Here is a 21,959-nt window from a genome sequence, read left to right as displayed (position 1 = left end):
CATGGACTCGATGGAAAGAAGCAGGCTACGGTGTCAGGGGAGAAAAGAAAGGAAAATTCATTAATTTAGTCCGTGGAATGAGGTCTGTTTCAAGTGAAAATCACGGGTTGAATCATCATGTGCTTCTATTTAATCCTTCCAGTCAGGGTTTAACTGCCCCACATTGGTAAGAAGCCACATAAGAATGTTGCTCAACATTTGTAGTAAAAAGGCTTAGGCTACTTTTTGTTAAGTTAAATGTTTACACAAAATTGTCCATGCCTCTATAATATTAAGTATAAATTGCATTATGAGTGTGAGAAAACGTGGAAATTAAGTGTATAAATGTGTGTTCAGGAAAATACTGAATCATACCTTTAATAAATAGCAGCTGCAGTAGTCCTAGTGGAAAATATGAAATGCACAGTATGCAAACTTTTACCAATTGTACAAGAACATCTGATACTATGCAGTTGTTTGGAGTGGTTTGAATGTAGGTAGGCTACATTAGGAAGTTGAAATAGAGTAACAAAGTTACTAAGCCCTACCCTGTCCAGACAGATCATTTATGAATAGCCTACTATGCAGCACCTGACCTGAGTAGCTAGAGGAGCTGCTACATTCCAGCTCTAAGAGCCTGAAAAGCAGGTAACCCGTTGTAGAAATGATTTCTGGATCAATGGAGCTATGAATATGCATTGATTACAGAGAGGCCATTCAGTGGGTTTATACAGTGGTATTCTAATCCATGCACCTTATCTGACAAGGCACAAAGTAATGTGTGTTTTAGGTTTACAGTGGCAGGGATTATATCAACATAATAGTGAATTGTAGGCTATTATGATTTTGGATTTTTGCAGCTCTCTCTTCTCCTTCCTTCTTTCTCAATGAACAAACCTAACTGCTACTGACATCTGGTGGTGGATAAAATAACTTATGTAGAGAATGTTTTCATTAGAGAATCACGTTGCATCCATGAAGAATGTATGTCACAGAATGTGCATGCTAAGGAGTGCCTTGCCATGTTTTCTCACTGTCAAATATTTGCCTCGATAATGTCAATGTGGGGTAGCAATTCTGGGATATTTAAAAATAAACTAACTTATGTGGATGATTAGTTTATTCTCATGGCGGATCTCATGGCGAACCGGATGCTAGTTTATCTATGCCAGACAATGCAGTAAGTAAGTAAGTCTTTCTGGCGTGTTTCCTCTGTAAAACAACAGCTTATCCTCCAAATGGAAAAAGTAGGGAGCATAAATTGGTTTCTGGCAAATAACTCTGGCAAATTTCTGTGAGCCTGGAATTTCTCCTTGTAAAGTTTAGGCATTTATAAGTCTATCCAGCCATCTTTTTGAACTGCATTTCTTTCCAAAAATGTATTGGATTTTTGGAAACTTGCATGTAAAGTCTGACTACAACTGATGAATAACCAGGCATGGAAAAGTCCTCCACTGAAAGCATGGCTTTACAGTTTGTATCCAAGGGAAAAGTGTCAGTCACGATGTTGACACATTACCCAAACTACAAAAACAAACGTGTACCTGCACATCTCCTACGTATCTTTCCAGCCCCCCCCCCCTATCTTTCTTACTAAAGCCCCCTCCTTCCCTCTAACCCTCCCTCTTTAGTTGGAGGTGATGGGTGTGAACTGTCTGTGATGACAGTGTCAAGTTACAGACCTGCTCAACAGGATTCTACTCACTATCTCTGCCCACAATTGGGTCTAATGAACAACATATGCACTGTAAAAACAAGCCCAGCAATGCATACAAAACCACTTCCTGCAGGGCAGACTGAAGCTGAGGGGAAATGACATCACAGGCTTTAAGTTGGGATGTGATGTCGAAATCACCCAAAAACAGTTCAGGAACAGACGGGTACAGATAAGTGTTGACACCAGCGACAGGTCGAAGTCCAGTTGCCGATGTTACAAAACCAATGGTGCAAGACAGAGTACTAGACTGCCGTCTGATTTGGGGAACTCTATAGGTCAACAATGAGACAGGCTACAGGACACAGCAGTGACAACCCGAGGAACAATGCTATCCAGACTGGATCAGTTGTTTTTCTCTCCAACCCTTTGATGAGTGGTGAGTAGACTGCTTGGTGAGATACACTAAAAGTTTCCACTTGTCTATATCTATGCTTTGGCCAATGAATGTGTGTATCTGTGAATGATCCTATAATTGTTGTTCTTCTCTTATAAGATATTGAGTCAGATTGGTCCCCCATTCATGATGCAGCCTACAATGGACGTGTTCTCACACTAAGAAACCTAATAGCTCAGGTAAGGAAGGCACACCCAGGCCCACAGGGCACAAACGTTTATTCCACGTTGGTTCAATGTAATTTCATTGAAATGACATGGAAACAATGTCGATTCAACCAGTGTGTGCCCTGTGGGTCCTTATTATGCACGCTCATGCCTGCAGGCTTTAGTGTAACTGCTATTTGTTATTTCTGTTTATAAAGTAACAATAGCCTTACCATTGTCTGCGGAATGGGGCTGTAGATGGAATGCATCACTTAAGCACAGCATTATTCAAGAGACAGCTTAGCACACTGAACATTCAAAGCAATTTCAATATGGAGAAATGTCTGTCTATTGTTGGCAGAGGGAATAGGATTGGTTTTATATTTGTGTGTCATTTTTCAACCCTCTTCACAGGGAACGTGTGTCAACCTGGCCACTCTAGACAGAGTCTCTCCCCTTCATGGAGCATGTCTGCAGGGACACACTGACTGTGCCCGGTTACTGATAGAAAATGGGGCAAATGTGAGTAAGGAATTTCACTCTAATCTGCACCATCTCTGAATTTGGCTGATTTTAAGACTCACAGCACAAAGCTGTATACATTACTTACATGATTATGATTCAATTTCAATGTAGAACAAGCACAGGCCAAATACAGGCAGACCCCTCTGAATATGGGTTATAAATGTTTCTGTGGAGGTATTAGGCGATTAACCTCACTCATTCCTTGTCACTTTAACATTACTAGCACAAATCTGTAGACAACAATACCCCAACTGTACACTGAGTGGGTGTAAAGTCACATGTTTCAATAGCTACTGAATTGGAGTGTAACAATTTATTTAACTGTTGAATAGTCTACATTTTCGTTTTTAAAAAGCACTGAGCGAAAACGGAATATCAACAACATAGCTCAGGAAGTAGGAAGCTCTCTCATCCATTTATATGCAGATGATACAGTCTTATACTCAGCTGGCACCTCCCCAGTAGTCACCTCATACAAGTACTTGGGAGTATGGCTTGACAGTACACTGTCCTCTCAGCACATATCCAAGCTGCAAGCCACGGTTAAATCTAGACTTGGTTTCCTCTATTGTAATCGCTCCTCTTTCACCACAGCTGCGAAACTAACCCTGATTCAGATTACCATTCTACCCATGTTAGATTACGGAGACGTCATTTATAGATCGGCAGGTAAGGTTGCTGTCGAGTGGCTAGATGTTCTTTACCATTCGGCTATCAGATTTGCCACCAATGCTCCTTATAGGACACATCACTGCACTTTATACTGCTCTGTAAACTGGCCATCTCTATATACTTGTCGCAAGACCCACTGGTTGATGCTTATTTATAAAAGACTCTTAAGCCTCTCTCCCCCCATCTGAGATCCCTGCTGCAGCCATGTTGTGTAGCTACCGTGTTGTTGCTCTTGGTAGGCCGTCATTGTAAATAAGAAGTTGTTCTTAACTGACTTGCATAGTTAAATAAAGGTAAAAAATATATACACTGAACAAAAATATAAACGCAACATGCAATTTAAAAAAATATTTTTCTGAGTTACAGTTCATATAAGGAAATCAGTCAATTGAAATAAATCAATTAGGCCCTAATCTATGGATTTCACATGACTGGGAATACAGATATGCATCTGTTGGTCAGATACTGTACCTTTAAAAAAGTAAGGGTGTGAATCACAAAACCAGTCAGTATTTGGTGTGACCACCATTTGCCTCATGCAGCGCGGAACATCTCTTTCGCATAGAGTTGATCAGGCTGATGATTGTGGCCTGTGGAATGCTGTCCTACTCCTCTGCAATGGCTGTGCGAAGTTGCTGGATATTAGCGGGAACTGGAACACGCTGTCATACACGTCTATCCAGAGCATTCCAAACATGGTCAATGGGTGACATGTCTGGTGAGTATGCAGGCCATGGAAGAACTGGGACATTTTCAGCTTCCAGGAATTCTGTACAGATCCTTGCGACATGGGGCTGTGCATGATCATGCTGAAACATGAGATGATGGCGGCGGATGAATGGCACGACAATGGACCTCAGGATCTCGTCATGGTATCTCTGTGCATTCAAATTGCCATTGATAAAATGCAATTGTGTTCATTGTCCGTAGCTTACAACCTGCCTATACCATAACCCCACCGCCACTATGGGGTACTCTGTTCACAACGTTGACATCAACAAACCGCTCGCCCACATGATGCCCTGCCATCTGCCAATTACAGTTGTAACAGGGGTTCATCCGTGAAGAGCACACTTCTTCAGCATGCCAGTGGCCATCCAAGACGAGCATTTGCCCACTGAAGTTGTTTACAATGCCGAACTGCAGTCAGCACGCAGATGAGCTTCCCTGAGACTTTCTGACAGTTTGTGCAGAAATTATTTGGTTGTGCAAACCCACAGTTTCATCAGCTGTCCAGGTGGCTGGTCTCAGATGATCCCATAGGTGAAGAAGCCGGATGTGGAGGTCCTGGGCTGGCGTGGTTACACGTGGTCTGCGGTTGAGGCCAGTTGGACGTACTGCCAAATTCTCTATAACAACATTGGAGGCGGCTTATTCAATTCTCTGGCAATAGCTTTGGTGGACATTCCTGCAGTCAGCATGCCAATTGCACTCTCTCTCAATACTTCAGACAACTGTGGCATTGTGTTGTGTGACAAAACTGCACTTTTTAGAGTGGTCTTTTATTGACCCCAGCACAAAGCGCACCTGTGTAATGATCACGCTGTTTAATCAGCTTCTTGATATGCCACACCTGTCAAGTGGATTGATTATCTTGGAAAAGGAGAAATGTTCACTAACAGGGATGTTAACAAATGTGTGCACATATAAATAAGCTTTTTGTGCGTATATATAACATTTCTGGGATCTTTTATTTCAGCTCAAGAAACATGGGACCAACACTTTATATATCTCCATGTAGGTGTGCAACTACCATTCCCAGACACACTAATATGCTTGGAATATGACAACCAGTGGAGTGTTAACCTTCTCAGCAGGCTATCACCAGCAGTTATGTTGGTTTGTATAGGATGGTAGAGGTATCTGGCAAGATATATGTTGTTGTCTGCGGTACCAGGTGAATGTCCCCATGTTGGAGAAGACCACCCCTCTGTCGGAGGCCTGTGCCCGGGGCCATGCGGCCTGTGTGACCCTGCTCCTCCAGCACGGAGCCTCACCCCAGGGATCCAGCCTCTCAGCCTCCCCCATCCACGAGGCCGCAGCCAAAGGTCAGGGGTCACATTCTTAGCTTTTATCGTCAGCTTTTATAAAATAAAAAAGAGCACCATGAACTCCATTTTTTGTTGTTGCAGTTATTTCTTTTTTTGTAATACCTAGGAGCACTTTGTTAAACCATTGTCAGATTTGATATTTTTTATGATAAAGTGTAATGAGATGTATCATTCCCCAGATTTAGTTACAGTAAGCAGTTTTTCAAAGCAGATCCCACACACTGTTCTTTATTCCATGAATATATCTATGTCCAGGTCACCCAGAGTGCATTGAGTCTCTGGTTCATCACGGGGCAGATGTAGATCAGCACACTGACCAATCAGGCTCGCCGCTCTACATTGCCTGCACAAATCAGCATCTGAGTACCGTGAGGAAACTGCTTCAGCTTGGTATGAAAATGGATTCTCTTTAGTTTGTTGTTATTACGCAGAAAGGATGTATAGATAGAATCTGGACTAGACATTGACCAGTGTGCTTCTATCACAAGGTGCTCAAATATTATAATAAGAGTTATTTACAGTTTACACTTGGCCTGCAGTATATGATACTCTCATTTGACATTTACTGTAGGCTACATACAAAATCCACACATTTACACACAATATCCACACATATATGCTCTCTGTCAGGTGCTAGTGTGAACAGGAGTAAGGATGGGGACTCTCCTCTGCATGCGGCAGCCCGTCTGTCCAACCCTGAGCTGGTGTCTGTTCTCCTGGAGCACGGGGCTGACTGCAACTGCAGAGACACACAGGGCAAGCAGCCCCTGGACCTGGCCCTTGCCAACAGCCCCGTTGAGAAACTACTGGGCCACAGAGGAGGTAGCTAGACCTGTAAGGGATCTATCTGATACACAAGATTTTGGACAGAAGATTCTGTGGTGCTTTGAACTGCTGTTGTATACATTGAGTTTAAGTACATCATGGATGTGTTTGTGAAAGGATTCTTGGTTCTTGCATGATTTATTAATAGATTTGCATAGTATTTACATTGTACTTGTGTTATTAACAATATCAAACCCTGAGAACATCTTTATGTTATCTAAATTATGGCTGTTTCTCCTCTGATGGCTGACCAGGAGTGTCTCGTCTGATGCAGCAGTGCCGGCTGTCCATCAGGAAGGTTTTGGGAAAGGCCAGACTTAGTTCAATCCATGGTCTTCAGATCCCCACAGAACTGAAGCAATACCTTCTGTACCAATCAGATCTATAGGGTATATCCATTAAATTAACATATTTTTTATGTTCTCTCTCAATGCATTTCTACTTTCGGTCAATAGGTGGCACCTTAGCACCAGCATCTGTGGAGAGGACGTAAACACTTATTGTGAATGTTGATTAGTGGGATGGTTTGTGCCACATTATCAGATTTGTGCACATGAAAGATATGAGAAAGAGAGAACTTTAGATTTTATGCATTCAGAAATAAATAAATAAATATGTACTGTTACTTGAAAATTGGTGTGATATTGCTCAACGGTAAGATCATAAATGTTTACCAAAGGAATGCCAAATAAACATAATTATTTTGTTTCAAACAATGCCTTTTGGATTTTCTAAAAAGCTTAAAATGTAAGTATCCATTCATGATACTGTAGCTTCGTACACCCATTAATGCATTAATCTATCCATACAATTACATATATATTTACTTATTTACATGTAAATTATGTAAGTATACATACACAGGTACATACACAGCTTAATACATAGTGTATTCAGACCCCTTGACTTTTTCCACATTTTGTTACATTACAGCCTTATTCTAAAATTGACTAAATAGTTTTTCCCCCTAATCAATCTACACACAATACCCCATAATGACAAAGCAAAACCAGGTTAAGATTTTTTTTGTTGCCAATGTAATAAAAATAAATATCACATTTACATAAGTATTCAGACCCTTTACTCAGTACTTTCTTAAAGCACATTTGGCAATGATTACAACCTTCTTTGGTATGACGCTACAAGCTTGGCACACCTGTGTTAGGGGAGTTTCTCTCATTCTTCTCTGCAGATCAACTCAAGCTCTGTCAGGTTGGATGGGGAGCGTCGCGGCACAACTATCTTCAGGTCTCTCCAGAGATGTTCGATCGGGTTCAAGTCTGGGCTCTGGCTGGGCCACTCAAGGACATTCAGAGACTTGTCCCGAAGCCACTCCTGCGTTGTCTTGGCTGTGTGCTTAGGGTCGCTGTACTGTTGGAAGGTGAACCTTCACCCCAATCTGAGGTTCTGAGCGCTCTGGAGCAGGTTTTCATCAAGGATCTCTCTGTACTTTTGCTCCGTTCATCTTTGCCTAAATCCTGACTAGTTTCCCAGTCCTTGCCCCTGAAAAACATCCCCACAGCATGATGCTGCCACCACCTTGCTTCACCATAGGGATGGTGCCAGGTTTCCTGCAGACGTGATGCTTGACATTCAGGCCAAAGAGTTCAATCTCGGTTTCATCAGACCAGAAAACCTTGTTTCTGAGAGTCTTTGGGTGACTTTTGGCAAACTCCAAGCAGGCTGTCATGTGACTTTTACTGAAAAGTGGCTTCCGCCTGTTAACTCTACCATAAGGGCCTGATTGGTGGGGTGCTGCAGAGATGGTTATCCTTCTGGAAGGTTCTCCCATCTCCACAGAGGAACTCTAGAGCCCTGTCAGAGTGACCATCGGGTTCTTGGTCACCTCCCTGACCAAGGTCCTTCTCTCCTGAATGTTCAGTTTGGCCAGGCGACCAGCTCTAATAAGAGTCTTGGCGGTTCCTAAATTCTTCCATGTAAGAATGGAGGCCACTGTGTTCTTGGGGAACTTCAATGCTGCAGACATTTTTTGGTACCCTTCCCCAGATCTGTGCCTCAACACAATCCTGTCTCGGAGCTCTATGGACAATTCCTTTGACCTCATGGCTTGGTTTTTGCTCTGACATGCACTGTCAACTGTGGGACCTTATATACAGTTGAAGTCGGAAGTTTACATACACTTAGGTTGGAGTCATCAAAACTCATTTTTCAAGCACTCCACAAATTTCTTGTTAACAAACTATAGTTTTGGCAAGTTTGTTAGGAAATCTTATAATTCACTGTATCACAATTCCAGTGGGTCAGAATTTGGAAAATGATGGAAAATTCCCGAAAATGATATCATGGCTTTAGAAACTTCTTATAGACTAATTGACATCATTTGAGTCAATTGGAGGTGTACCTGTGGATGTATTTCAAGGCCTACCTTCAATCTCAGTGCCTTTTTGCTTGACATCATGGGAAAATCAAAAGAAATCAGCCAAGACCTCAGAAAAAAAATAGTAGACCTCCACAAGTCTGGTTTCATCCTCGGGAGCAATTTCCAAACGCCTGAAAGTACCACGTTCATCTGTACAAACAATAGTACGCAGGTATAAACACCATGGGACCATGCAGCCGTCATACCGCTCAGGAAGGAGATGCGTTCTGTCTCCTAGAGATGAACGTACTTTGGTGTGAAAAGTGCAAATCAATCCCAGAACAACAGCAAAGGACCTTGTGAAGATGCTGGAGGAAACAGGTACAAAAGTATCTATATCCACAGTAAAGCGAGTCCTGTATCGACATAACCTGAAAGGCCGCTCAGCAAGGAAGAAGCCACTGGTCCAAAACCACCATAAAAAAGCCAGACTACGGTTTGGGGACAAAGATCGTACATTTTGGAGAAATGTCATCTGGTCTGATGAAACAAAAATACAACTGTTTGACCATAATGACCATCGTTATGTTTGGAGGAAATAGGGGGAGGCTTGTAAGCCGAAGATGTGGCAGCATCATGTTGTGGGGGTGCTTTGCTGCAGGAGGGACTGGTGTACTTCACAAAATAGATGGCATCATGAGGGAGGGAAAATGATGACCCACTGGGAATGTGATGAAAGAAATATAAGCTAAAATAAATCACTCTACTATTATTCTGACAATTCACATTCTTAAAATAAAGTGGTGATCCTAACTGACCTAAGACAGGGATTTTTTACTAGGATTAAATGTCAGGAATTGTGAAAAACTGAGTTTAAATGTATTTGGTAAACTTCTGACTTCAATTGTAGATACGTGTGTACCTTTCCAAATCATGTCCAATCAAATTAATCTACCACAGGTGGACTTCAATCAAGTTGTAGAAACATCTCAAGGATGATGAATGGAAACAGGAGGCACCTGAGCTCAATTTCGAGTCTCATATTAAAGGGTCTGAATACTTACATATACACTGCTCAAAAAAATAAAGGGAACACTTAAACAACACAATGTAACTCCAAGTCAATCACACTTCTGTGAAATCAAACTGTCCACTTAGGAAGCAACACTGATTGACAATAAATTTCACATGCTGTTGTGCAAATGGAATAGACAAAAGGTGGAAATTATAGGCAATTAGCAAGACACCCCCAATAAAGGAGTGGTTCTGCAGGTGGTGACCACAGACCACTTCTCAGTTCCTATGCTTCCTGGCTGATGTTTTGGTCACTTTTGAATGCTGGCGGTGCTTTCACTCTAGTGGTAGCATGAGACGGAGTCTACAACCCACACAAGTGGCTCAGGTAGTGCAGCTCATCCAGGATGGCACATCAATGCGAGCTGTGGCAAGAAGGTTTGCTGTGTCTGTCAGCGTAGTGTCCAGAGCATGGAGGCGCTACCAGGAGACAGGCCAGTACATCAGGAGACGTGGAGGAGGCCGTAGGAGGGCAACAACCCAGCAGCAGGACCGCTACCTCCGCCTTTGTGCAAGGAGGAGCACTGCCAGAGCCCTGCAAAATGACCTCCAGCAGGCCACAAATGTGCATGTGTCAGCATATGGTCTCACAAGGGGTCTGAGGATCTCATCTCGGTACCTAATGGCAGTCAGGCTACCTCTGGCGAGCACATGGAGGGCTGTGCGGCCCCACAAAGAAATGAGCAAATTCTTTCCATAATAACGGATACTGCGATGACCACATTCATTCCAATTATTGCTTATGAACAATTGGTTATTAAACAAGCCCCAGAAGAGGTGTCATTGATGTATATGGTTCATGACAGCCTGTCTGTCATCGTGTCTCTTCTCCATGTCTATAACTGCAACAGGAGATATTGTGCTGCCATGAACATGATTTCCCTATTCTGTGATGATACAGCAACAGCTGCTGAGCCACATACACGGCTTCTCATTATTCGCAATACTCATTACCTCTTCATCAATCCCCTCTCACAATTTACTGCTCGAGGTTAATCATTGTCCCTTCAAAATGTACAATAAGCATCTTGGGCCACCCGTGCGCATTGAGCCAGCCTTTGATTTACTAGTGCTGAATGTTAAATCAATATTGTGGAGGATATTGTGACTTCTGAGACTCCCCGGTCAGACTTATCAGACCCATGTAATTAGTGGCATCTGGGAAATCAAGAAAGAGACTGAGTCTGTCTGTCAAGGGGGAGAGAAGACAGTCGTGTGGCTACACATTTTCAAACATGTAATGAACAACTTTCTCTACTGTAATGACTGAAAGTAATGCATTAGTGGTGAGAGCGAGTGGGAGCCTGCCTGGAGGATGTTCATATTGGGTTTTGGTTTCGCCTTATGTAACCAACAGGATCAATCTGTCTCTGAGTGGATTCTGACAGACTTGGTCAGGTACTGAAGGAGGTATAGATGCACTTAGAGCTTACCCACCTGCATCTGATGCTTAAGCTTTTACCTAAAGCCCCCTAGAGAACCTGACACTCCATTTGGCTTCGTCCTCCTGCTAAATGCACAGGCACTTACCGCCTCAAATAGCTGCGAAAGCGATTCTCAGTGAGAGCGAAAATACAACAAATAATGCAAGTCTACACCCACTGCACACATTCTCCTAAAACGATCCAATGACTAATACAAACAGTCCATTGATGCAGGGAGAGAGGTTTCTCGATCGCGTGGTAAAGACTCATACATAGGAACCCTTTAAGAGAAAATGGAGGGTTCAAAACATCACATGTGAATGAGGAGAAACACAGAAATAGCACTGTTAGGAAACATGAGGTAGCTGAACGTGATGGGCTTATATAAGAAAAAGAAAAGGCTCCAACCGAAGCAAGACAAAAGCCAATGCACATGAAACAATGATGTCTTCAGTGCCAGACCAAACATATAGCCACCAGACACTGTATCGTTTTGAGGACAAAATGCAATCAACCACCAACAGCAGACCAGCTGCAGAGCAGTCAGAACAGAAGGAGTATTTATATCTGTAATAAAGCCCCTTTGTGGGGAAAACATTCTGATTGGCTGGGCTTGGCTTACAAGTGGGTGGGCCTATGCGCTCACAGGCCCACCCATGGCTGCACACCTGCCCAGTGATGTGAAATCCATAGATTAGGGCCTAATGAGTTTATTTCAATTGACTGATTTCCTTATATGAACTGTAACTCAGCAAAATCCTTGAAATTGCTGCATGTTGCATTTATATTTTTGTTCATTATAATATTCTAAGTGTGATCCCCCTGCGCTGGCTCTGTGGTTGAGTGCTCTGCGCTGAATCTTGTTATAGATACCCAGCCTTCCCACTGAGCTCTGTGGGTTCTGCCATTTCCCCATCCTCACCAGTAATTGCCTGGTATTTTTAGGTTTGCCAGCGTAGGGCGAATTCACACATTGCTATTTTTTCAATTAGGCACCCCTACATTGATGAGGCTTTTATCAAAGAGGGAGGGTGGCAAGGCTGGATCACCGACACTGTTATAATGTTGATGTAAAATTAGAGTCAAAAGAGAGAAGTTTGAGGCCTGCTTCAGGACTGAGATGGTTATCTACTGTATCAGGATGGAGCTCATGTTGGGTGGTGCCTTGTACATGCCAGACACTTATTTTAGCCATTTTATAAGCCAAACAAATTGCAATTGGTTTAAAGAAAAAGTGCACGTTTATTCTTGACCTGACATTTTTATACTGTATATTTAAAATGAAATGTTCATTAGGATCAGAAAAATTTACTAAATCTCCTTCGTCATGTTACATATTGAAATAATGAATATGTTACATATTCTAATAAATAGACTTAATTTATAATTCCATGATTAGTAACAAAAATACATTATTGATTTCATTTCACGGTATCGAGAGTCTTTAGCTACGGTACCTCTCACAACGCCAAGGAGACTATGACGAATCTCTCTGGGCAACTGACTGACAACTCCACATGTCCCTAGTTCACTGCTACATAATTAAGCGTTCCTCCATTTCATGACGACAGACCTTGTAGAGAAGAGAGTCTGCCTTTGTTTTGTTTTTATCACCAAGTCCAATATCAGCCCTGTCTGTTGATTTAGCTTTAAGCTGCTGTAGACAAGGTTGAGTCCAGTCAGGAAGCCCCAGAAAGGTGGTAGAGAGTCAAGAAGCTGAACATCATGACGACCAGCACCAGACCAATCAGGACCTGCTGGACCCACAGACACTGGTCCAGCTTCTGCTCCAGCCTGGCGTTACACACCATCACACGCATCAGCTGCAGAGGAGAGCATTTGATTACTTCATCTTACTAATTTATTCACTTTTCAGTCTCCCACATCAATTTGACAATACTAAAATGTTTCAGAAAACTACACCATTCACTATAATTATAACCCCATGGCTCTAATTGTGTAAAAAAAGATTATACAAAGAAAGTAAATCAAGTTCAAGTACAGTAAATACATTGGTTAATATGCAGTACCTACAGAAAGTCTACACCCCCCTTGGATTGTATGTATGTATGTATGTATGTATGTATGTATGTATGTATGTATGTATGTATGTATGTATGTATGTATGTATGTATGTATGTATGTATGTATGTATGTATGTATGTATGTATGTACAGTGGGGCAAAAAAGTATTTAGTCAGCCACCAATTGTGCAAGTTCTCCCACTTAAAAAGATGAGAGAGGCCTGTAATTTTCATCATAGGTACACTTCAACTATGACAGACAAAATGAGGAAAAAAATCCAGAAAATCACATTGTAGGATTTTTAATGAATTTATTTGCAAATTATGGTGGAAAATAAGTATTTGGTCAATAACAAAAGTTTATCTCAATACTTTGTTATATACCCTTTGTTGGCAATGAAAGAGGTCAAACGTTTTCTGTAAGTCTTCACAAGGTTTTCACACACTGTTGCTGGTATTTTGGCCCATTCCTCCATGCAGATCTCCTCTAGAGCAGTGATGTTTTGGGGCTGTTGCTGGGCAACACAGACTTTCAACTCCCTCCAAAGATTTTCTATGGGGTTGAGATCTGGAGACTGGCTAGGCCACTCCAGGACCTTGAAATGCTTCTTACGAAGCCACTCCTTCGTTGCCCGGGCGGTGTGTTTGGGATCATTGTCATGCTGAAAGACCCAGCCACGTTTCATCTTCAATGCCCTTGCTGATGGAAGGAGATTTTCACTCAAAATCTCACGATACATGGCCCCATTCATTCTTTCCTTTACACGGATCAGTCGTCCTGGTCCCTTTGCAGAAAAACAGCCCCAAAGCATGATGTTTCCACCCCCATGCTTCACAGTAGGTATGGTGTTCTTTGGATGCAACTCAACATTCTTTGTCCTCCAAACACAACGAGTTGAGTTTTTACCAAAAAGTTCTATTTTGGTTTCATCTGACCATATGACATTCTCCCAATCTTCTTCTGGATCATCCAAATGCTCTCTAGCAAACTTCAGACGGGCCTGGACATGTACTGGCTTAAGCAGGGGGACACGTCTGGCACTGCAGGATTTGAGTCCCTGGCGGCGTAGTGTGTTACTGATGGTAGGCTTTGTTACTTTGGTCCCAGCTCTCTGCAGGTCATTCACTAGGTCCCCCCGTGTGGTTCTGGGATTTTTGCTCACCGTTCTTGTGATCATTTTGACCCCACGGGGTGAGATCTTGCGTGGAGCCCCAGATCGAGGGAGATTATCAGTGGTCTTGTGTCTTCCATTTCCTAATAATTGCTCCCACAGTTGATTTCTTCAAACCAAGCTGCTTACCTATTGCAGATTCAGTCTTCCCAGCCTGGTGCAGGTCTACAATTTTGTTTCTGGTGTCCTTTGACAGCTCTTTGGTCTTGGCCATAGTGGAGTTTGTAGTGTGACTGTTTGAGGTTGTGGACAGCATTAATACAGGTAACGAGTGGAGGACAGAGGAGCCTCTTAAAGAAGAAGTTACAGGTCTGTGAGAGCCAGAAATCTTGCTTGTTTGTAGGTGACCAAATACTTATTTTCCACCATAATTTGCAAATAAATTCATTAAAAATCCTACAATGTGATTTTCTGGATTTTTTCCCTCATTTTGTCTGTCATAGTTGAAGTGTACCTATGATGAAAATTACAGGCCTCTCTCATCTTTTTAAGTGGGAGAACTTGCACAATTGGTGGCTGACTAAATACTTTTTTGCCCCACTGTATATATATATATTTTACATTATATTGTGTTACAAAGTGAAATTAAAATGGATGTAATTGTCATTTTTTGTCAACGATCTCTACAACATATTCTATAATATCAAAGTGGAAGAAAAATTCTAACATTTAAAGATGAATGAAAAATAAAAAACAAAAATACCTTGATTAGATAAGCATTTCCCCCCCCCCCCCCCGACATGCTGACCACACCGCTCGCGTTACGTGCGTGAGCGTTTCAAAATTAATGTACACATACAATGTTATTCAATCATTTCATCCAAACTGCTCGCGAGTGTCTGCATAACCAGGCATTAAAATAGAACTCCAAGTCCCACCTCTCCCATCTCCTCATTGGTGTTTAGGAGCATATACCCACGTGGGTGATTGGAAGATGAAGTGATGTCCACACTCCAGTCCAGTTGCTGGTGGTAATGCACCTTAAAGTTGGTTGCCAACTACCATATAAAGTCCAAAAGAGAAGAAGCCTTGAGGAGAGATTACTAGAAACAAACTCAGTTTACCCTTTTATCTGTGGATTAATTGTCGGAGTAGAGGACCTTGTGCATTTCAGGTAAAATAACGACCCAATGTTTATATCCCAGGACAAATTAGATAGCAACAGCAAGCTAGTTAAATTGCCATGAATGTTTCATGTGTTTCGACCAGTCCCCAAATTAATATAGTTGGTTCAGAGTTCGTTTGGATATTTCAACCTGCGTGTCCTGATCGTGTCTGGTGTGGATGGACAAAATCAACATGTGTGCGATTTAGTCAGTATATGCTTCATTACATGTTAGAAACACCTTTGTCAGCGATAACAGCTGTAAGTCTCCTGGGGTAAGTCTTAAAATAACTTTTCACACCTGTATTGTGCAATATTTCCCCATTATTATTTTCAAAATTCTTCAAGCTCTGTCAACATGTTGGGGACCATGGCTAGCAGCCATTTTCAATTCATGGCATATATTTAACAGATTTAAGTAAAAACTGTAACTTGGCCACTCACGAACATTCACTGAGCAACTCCAGTGTAGATTTTGCCTTCTGATGTGGGTTATTGTCCTGCTGGAAGGTGAATTCCTCTCCCAGTGTCTGGTGTAAAGCAGACTGAAACAGGTTTTCCTCTAGGATTTTGCCTGTGCTTAGGTCCATCCCGTTTCTTTTCATCCTGAAAAGCTCCCCAGTCCTTAACGATTACAAGCATACCCATAACATGATGCAGCCACCACCATGCTTGAAAATAAGGAGGCAGTTACTCAGTGACGTGTTGGATTTGCCCCAAACATACAGCTCTGCATTTATGCCAAAAAGTTTATTCCTTTGCCGTGTTTTTTGGCAGTATTACTTTAGTGTCTTGTTGCATGTTTTGGAATATATATTCTATATATTTGAATTCTTCTTTTCACTGTCATTTAGGTTATTATTGTGGAGTCTACACAATAATGATACATCCTCAGTTCTCCCATCACAGCCATTGAACTCTGTAGCTGTTTTAAAGTCACCAATGGCCTCATGTTAAACCTGTGGGGTAGGGGTCAGTATTTTGACATCCGGATGAAAAGCGTGCCCAAAAGTAAACTGCCTGTTACTCAGGCAGCTAGGATATGCATATAATTGGTAGATTTTGATGGAAAACACTCTAAAGTTTCTAAAACTGCTAAAATGTTTGTCTATGATTATAACAGAACTGATATAGCAGGCGAAATCCCGAGGACAAACCAACCCCCCCCAAAATAATTTCAGCTTACCACTATTTTCAATGGCTAGTACTATAATTATAAGCCCAAGTCCTCCCAAATTGCAGTTCCTATGGCTTCCACTAGATGTCAACAGTCTTTAGAAAGAGTTTCAGGCTGGTTTTTGGAAAAATTGTAGTTTTTCTAGGTGGCTCCCATTTTGGCTGTAGTGTTTCCAAGCGCGTGGAGGAAAGCGCGTTCTTTCTTATTTATCTCCGGTAATGAACATACTATTCTCCGTCTTAAATTTTATTGTTTATTTGCGTATTAGGATACCTAAGGTTTGATTATAAACGTTGTTTGACTTGTTTGGAAAAGTTTATTAATAATGTTTGGGATTCATTTTGTATGCATTTTGATGAAGGGAAACTGAGTGGATTATTGACTGAAGCACGCCAGCTAAACTGAGTTTTTATGGATATAAAGAAAGACATTATCGAACAAAAGGACCATTTGTGATGTAACTGGGACCTTTTGGAGTGCAAACAGAAGAAGATCATCAAAGGTAAGGTATTTTTTATATCGCTATTTCTGACTTTCGTGTCGCATCTGTCTGGTTGAAATATGATTTTCATGTGTTTGTATGCAGGGTGCTGTCCTCAGATAATTGCATGGTTTGCTTTCTCCGTAAAGCCTTGAAATCTGACACGGCGGCTGAATTAACAAGAAGTTAAGCTTTATTTTGATGTATAACACATATATTTTCAAGAATGGTAAATATTTGAATTTAGTATTTTTGAATTTGGCGCTCTGCAATTTCACTGGATGTTGGCCAGGTAGGACGCTATCGTCCCGCGTATCCGTAAGAAGTTTTAACATCCCTGAGCAGTTTCATTCCTGTCCTGCAGCTCAGTTCAGAAGACGACTGCATCTTTGATGTGTCTGGGTGTTTTAATAGATCATCCACAGCATAATTATTAACTTGACCATGCTTAAATATGTATTTAATGTCTGATTTGTTATTGTTACCCATCTACCTTTCACTGCCCTTCTTTATGAGGCTTTTGAAAAGCTCCCTTATCTTTGTAGTTGAATCTGTGCTTGAAATTCAATACTTGACTGAGGGACCTTACATATGTTGTATGTTTGGGGGACAGGGGAAGACATTCAAAAAACATGTCAACCCCTATAAAGTCCATATGACTTATTATGTCATTTGTTAAGCCAAATTTTACTTCTGAACTAATTTAAGGAGGGTGAATACTTATGCAACAACTATATTTTAGTTAGTACATTTTATTACTTGTCACTTTGACATTACGCAGTATTTTGTGGAGATCAATTCCTTTTTTTTCTTTTTCTTTTTTTACAATTAAATCTATTTCAATCCCACTTTGTAATGCAACAAAATGTGAAAACAGTTCAAGGGGGTGTAGATTTTCAATAGGCACTGTATAGGTTAATAAGTTATTGTGGGTGGAGGTGTATATTCCAATCAGAGTTCACCGTTGTGTGCAGGTCTGGGTGGCCATTGGCTCCTCCTTCCACAGGGTTGTCACATCCACTCGGATAGCTCAGAATGGGTTTAGTGCTCTCCATGACGTGACATCGTAATCTACAGGAAGGACAGGACACAGTCATGTCAAAAAGGGCCGGGGAGAGGGGATTATCAGCCTGCTAGGTCACTGACATTCAATAGCCATGCTGAGGCAATCTGTGATGTACAATGCAAGACCACAATGGGTTAAGTTAATCAAAGTTATCTTGAGGTCATTATAGATTTTGATAGTGGCATATCAAATGACTTCCTGCCCCTTGAATGAACTGGTAATAAAAACATATAAAAAGGTATTCACATATTCCCATTCCCATCCATGATGAGACATTGATGGTGATGTACCTGTGATCCATGATCTTGGTTTTGGGCACGTCCTTCCAAAACTGAGCGAGCTCTGGTGATCCAGCACCAGCGTTCTGCTCCATCTCAGCAGCCATGACCAAGAAGCGGTCCTGCAGAGATGCCTGGTAGCCTGCACAAACACATCCAGGGCACTCGTTCTCTCATTGAACTCAATGATATTTAATCTCTGTATATTGTTCAGTTTATGTATCTAGAGTCCTACATATGGATGGGATCACCCCACTGCTGCCAGCATCAAAGTCTCAGATATAGAAGTGAAAGAGCTGACTCATTTACAGATACAGTGAGGGTTCTTATCCACTAGAGCTAAGTGAACAAGATGGAAGCGATAGATGGCGGCTGCTAAACATGTAATTAATGAGTTTCAAAGTTAAAACCCAGAAAGAGAGAAGAAAACCCTCAAACTTTGGAATAGTGCCAGAATTCAAATCTTCAAAAAACCCATGTCTAGTACATCAGAAGCCATGATTGACATGTCCATGCTTAAAGGCCTCGGAACTTCTTATCAGCCAAGTCCCTGCATACCAACTCAATGTTGGTCTCAAGTGATTGAGGTAAAAACATTGACCTTAGAGGTTTCAGCCTTCCAGGAGAGTACTGAGAGTGGCTCAATAAAGTTTATTCACCCTCTGTTAGATTTCTGAAGTCTCGGTTTAGGGGAAGATAAGAGATTATTATTTTATCACTCTTAAAATATGTATGTCGGGCAAAAGAAAGCTGCACTCTGTCAGCACTTCCCAAAATGAATAGACTGGACCTTATGATTATTCTGAAGTTTCTGCAGGAGCATTTGGAAACATTCAAAGGACGAAGTAGGTAAGAGGAGGAGAGAGAGTGCAGAGAGATAATATCAGTACTCTACCGCCATGTAAAGACACCACTATATCCACAGATGCGCCCGGTTCACAGCTGCTGTTGCTGGGCTTCACTCTGTACTTCTCAGGTGCTGTGGTTCGTACCTGTAGAGGGACACACACACTCAGGTCAGCTTGGAGACTGACAACAACATTGTGTATTTTGTGCAAATGCACACCACTGTGTATCAGACAGACACACACACACACACACACACACACACACACACACACACACACACACACACACACACACACACACACACACACACACACACACACACACACACACACACACCTTGAAGGCCACTTGATTCTTGGACACATTATCGAGGATGATAAGACACTTCCTCTCTGACTCTTTAGTGCCAAAACTCAGCTCCTCTGCTGGACTGGAAGAAAAAAAGAGAAAAGACGTCACATTTTACAGAAGAAACAGCACATGAAGAGAAGGTTGCTAGGACTGAATTTGTGTCTAACTAAATCATTTAACCCATTGGCCACAATGGCTATCTGGGTGTTCAAAACAAGCCAATATATCTGTTAAAAGTGGATAGCAACAGCAGCTTGCTTTACAGCGTGCTGTTGTTGTTCCTCTCTGTGGTATCTTAGCTTTATCAATCTTTTTGACTAAGCTTCATGTTGCTTCTGTTAGTTTCTGTTGTTACAAATTTACTAAACAGCTGCTGTACCACCATCTACCTCAATATTATTAGCTAACACATGGCAGATTATGTCCATCTGTGCAGGCATGAGTAAACAAAAAGCCTTGTATCCTACAGAGATGCTGAAACCGGTGTGTGTGTGTGTGTGTGCCATTTATCAGAATTATATTCTTCTCTCAACATAAGGAGAGCCTTGATTGACGTCAACATGTTCTTTAGCATATTTTTAAAGGGGGTTCTTTCCAGAGAAATAGCGCCTGACTATGTTCCTCTGGGCCAAACCCTCAGCCTCTGATGTGCTGTGTCTCCTCCTGACCCATATGGAGCTGTCTGTCAGGCTCCTGGGTACTAGGCTGCCTCTAGTCTGGCTGAACCCATTTATGGGGAACATGGAGAATTACACCACATTATTTTCCAGGTTTAGGGTGAAAACATCTGTGATCTGGCATCAAAGCTGTGAAATCCAGAGCAGCAGCGCAAAAAATCCATGGCCTGAGAAATTAGCCACAAGGTGCTCTGATTCGCTCTTCAACACTCAGCACACCCCATTCACTCAGCCCCCCCCCCCCCCCCGCAAGACTGCTTAAACAGGCTCAGGTTTAAGGGATTATTCTGTAATTGGATAATTCAGCCTCAGTGAACACTTCTCCACACAGCGATGCTGTGGAATCCTGATGGCCTGCTACAGTACCTACTGAAAACTCAGTGAAATGGCTAACAGGATTCAAATCCCTGTCTAGCGCATATAATCAAATCAAATTCAATTTGTCACATGCGCCGAATACAACAGGTGAAATGCAACCTTACCCTGAAATGCTTACTTACGAGCCCTTAAACAACAATGCAGTTAAGAAAAATATTTACTAAATAAACTAAAGTAAAAATAATAAAAGAGTAACAATAAAATAACAAGGATGTATACAGGGGGTACCGGTACCGAGTCAATGTGTGTGGGTACAGGTTAGTCGAGGTAATTGAGGTAATACGTACACATAGGTAAGGGTAAAGTGACCATCCATAGATAGATAATAAACAGCGAGTAGCAGCAGTGTAAAAAAATGCAAACAGTCCAGGTAGCCATTTGATTAGCTGTTCAGCTGTCTTATGGTTTGTGGGTAGAAGCTGTTAAGGAGCTTTTGGACCTAGACTTGGTGCTCTGGTACCACCTGCCGTGCAGTAGCAGAGAAAACAGTCTATGACTAGGGTGACTGGAGCCTTTGGCAATTTTTAGGGCCTTCCTCTGACACCGCCTGGTATAGAGGTCCTGGATGGCAGGAAGCTTGGCCCCAGTGATGTACTGGGCCGTACGCACTACCCTCTGTAGCGCCTTGCTGTCGGAGGCCGAGCAGTTGCCATACCAGGCATGATGCAAACAGTCAGAATAGTCTTGATGATGGTGCAGCTCAATACATTTTTCAGGATCTGGGGACCCATGCCAAATCTTTTCAGTCTCCTGAGGGTGAATTGGCATTGTCGTGCCCTCTTCACGACGGTCTTGGTGTGTTTGGACTATGATAGTTCGTTGGTGATGTGGACACCAAGCAACTTGAAGCTCTCAACCTGCTCCACTACAGCCCCGTCGATGAGAATGGGGGCGTGCTCGGCCCTCCTTTTCCTGTAGTCCACGATCATCTCCTTTGTCTTGATCACATTGAGGGAGAGGTTGTTGTCCTGGCACCACACTGCCAGGTCTCTGACCTCCTCCCTACAGGCTGTCTCATCGTTTTCGGTGATTAGACCTACCACCGTTGTGTCGTCGGCAAACTTAATGGTGTGGAGTCGTGCTTGGTCACGCAATCATGGGTGAATAGGGAGTACAGGAGGGGACTAAGCACACGCCCCTGAGGGGCCCCCGTGTTGAGGATCAGTGTGGCAGATGTGTTGTTGCCTACCCTTACCACCTGGGGACAGCCTGTCAGGAAGTCCAGGATCCAGTTGCAGAGGTAGGTGTTTAGTGCCAGGGTCCTTAGCTTAGTG

General features: G+C 42.2%; 2 protein-coding genes across 3 annotated transcripts in view; one reads left to right on the top strand and one right to left on the bottom strand.

Annotated features, from left to right (window-relative positions):
* The first annotated feature begins 1,842 nt into the window (after positions 1–1,842).
* On the top strand, positions 1,843–7,022 carry LOC120064093 (ankyrin repeat and SOCS box protein 9-like). 2 transcript variants are annotated; one of them, XM_039014441.1, is made up of 7 exons: positions 1,843–2,072; positions 2,190–2,269; positions 2,651–2,758; positions 5,331–5,481; positions 5,740–5,874; positions 6,115–6,306; positions 6,564–7,022. In XM_039014441.1, the coding sequence occupies exons 1-7, from the start codon at positions 1,979–1,981 to the stop codon at positions 6,695–6,697; spliced, it is 894 nt and encodes a 297-aa protein (XP_038870369.1). In that variant the 5' UTR covers positions 1,843–1,978; the 3' UTR covers positions 6,698–7,022. The 2 variants fall into 2 exon arrangements, with proteins under 2 accessions (XP_038870369.1, XP_038870370.1); XM_039014442.1 differs by having other exon boundaries at positions 1,844–2,072; positions 6,115–6,318; positions 6,564–6,681.
* Positions 7,023–12,343: 5,321 nt separating this feature from the next.
* The window catches only part of mospd2 (motile sperm domain containing 2), a 28,365-nt gene continuing 18,749 nt past the window's right edge, over positions 12,344–21,959 (bottom strand). Inside the window, exons 11-15 of the mRNA XM_039014440.1 lie at positions 19,616–19,709; positions 19,326–19,422; positions 18,443–18,572; positions 18,049–18,157; positions 12,344–12,950 (exon numbers count right to left, since the gene is read on the bottom strand). Coding sequence (XP_038870368.1) covers positions 12,807–12,950; positions 18,049–18,157; positions 18,443–18,572; positions 19,326–19,422; positions 19,616–19,709 — 574 coding nt within the window. The 3' untranslated portion in view covers positions 12,344–12,806. The remainder of the gene's footprint in view (positions 12,951–18,048; positions 18,158–18,442; positions 18,573–19,325; positions 19,423–19,615; positions 19,710–21,959) is intronic.

The sequence above is a fragment of the Salvelinus namaycush genome, chromosome 19, assembly GCF_016432855.1.
Source record: "Salvelinus namaycush isolate Seneca chromosome 19, SaNama_1.0, whole genome shotgun sequence".
NCBI lineage: Eukaryota > Metazoa > Chordata > Actinopteri > Salmoniformes > Salmonidae > Salvelinus > Salvelinus namaycush.
Note: the sequence above shows the minus strand (reverse complement) of the source record. Positions and strands in the feature narration are given on the sequence as shown.

What these genes read in the sequence shown, in the direction of transcription:
- LOC120064093 (XM_039014441.1), top strand. Translation starts at nt 1,979, where the DNA reads ATGAGACAGGCTACAGGACACAGCAGTGACAACCCGAGGAACAATGCT. An exon ending in TGATAGAAAATGGGGCAAAT is followed by an intron (nt 2,759 to 5,330) that starts GTGAGTAAGGAA and finishes CTGCGGTACCAG; the next exon opens with GTGAATGTCCCCATGTTGGA. An exon ending in GAGGAAACTGCTTCAGCTTG is followed by an intron (nt 5,875 to 6,114) that starts GTATGAAAATGG and finishes GCTCTCTGTCAG; the next exon opens with GTGCTAGTGTGAACAGGAGT.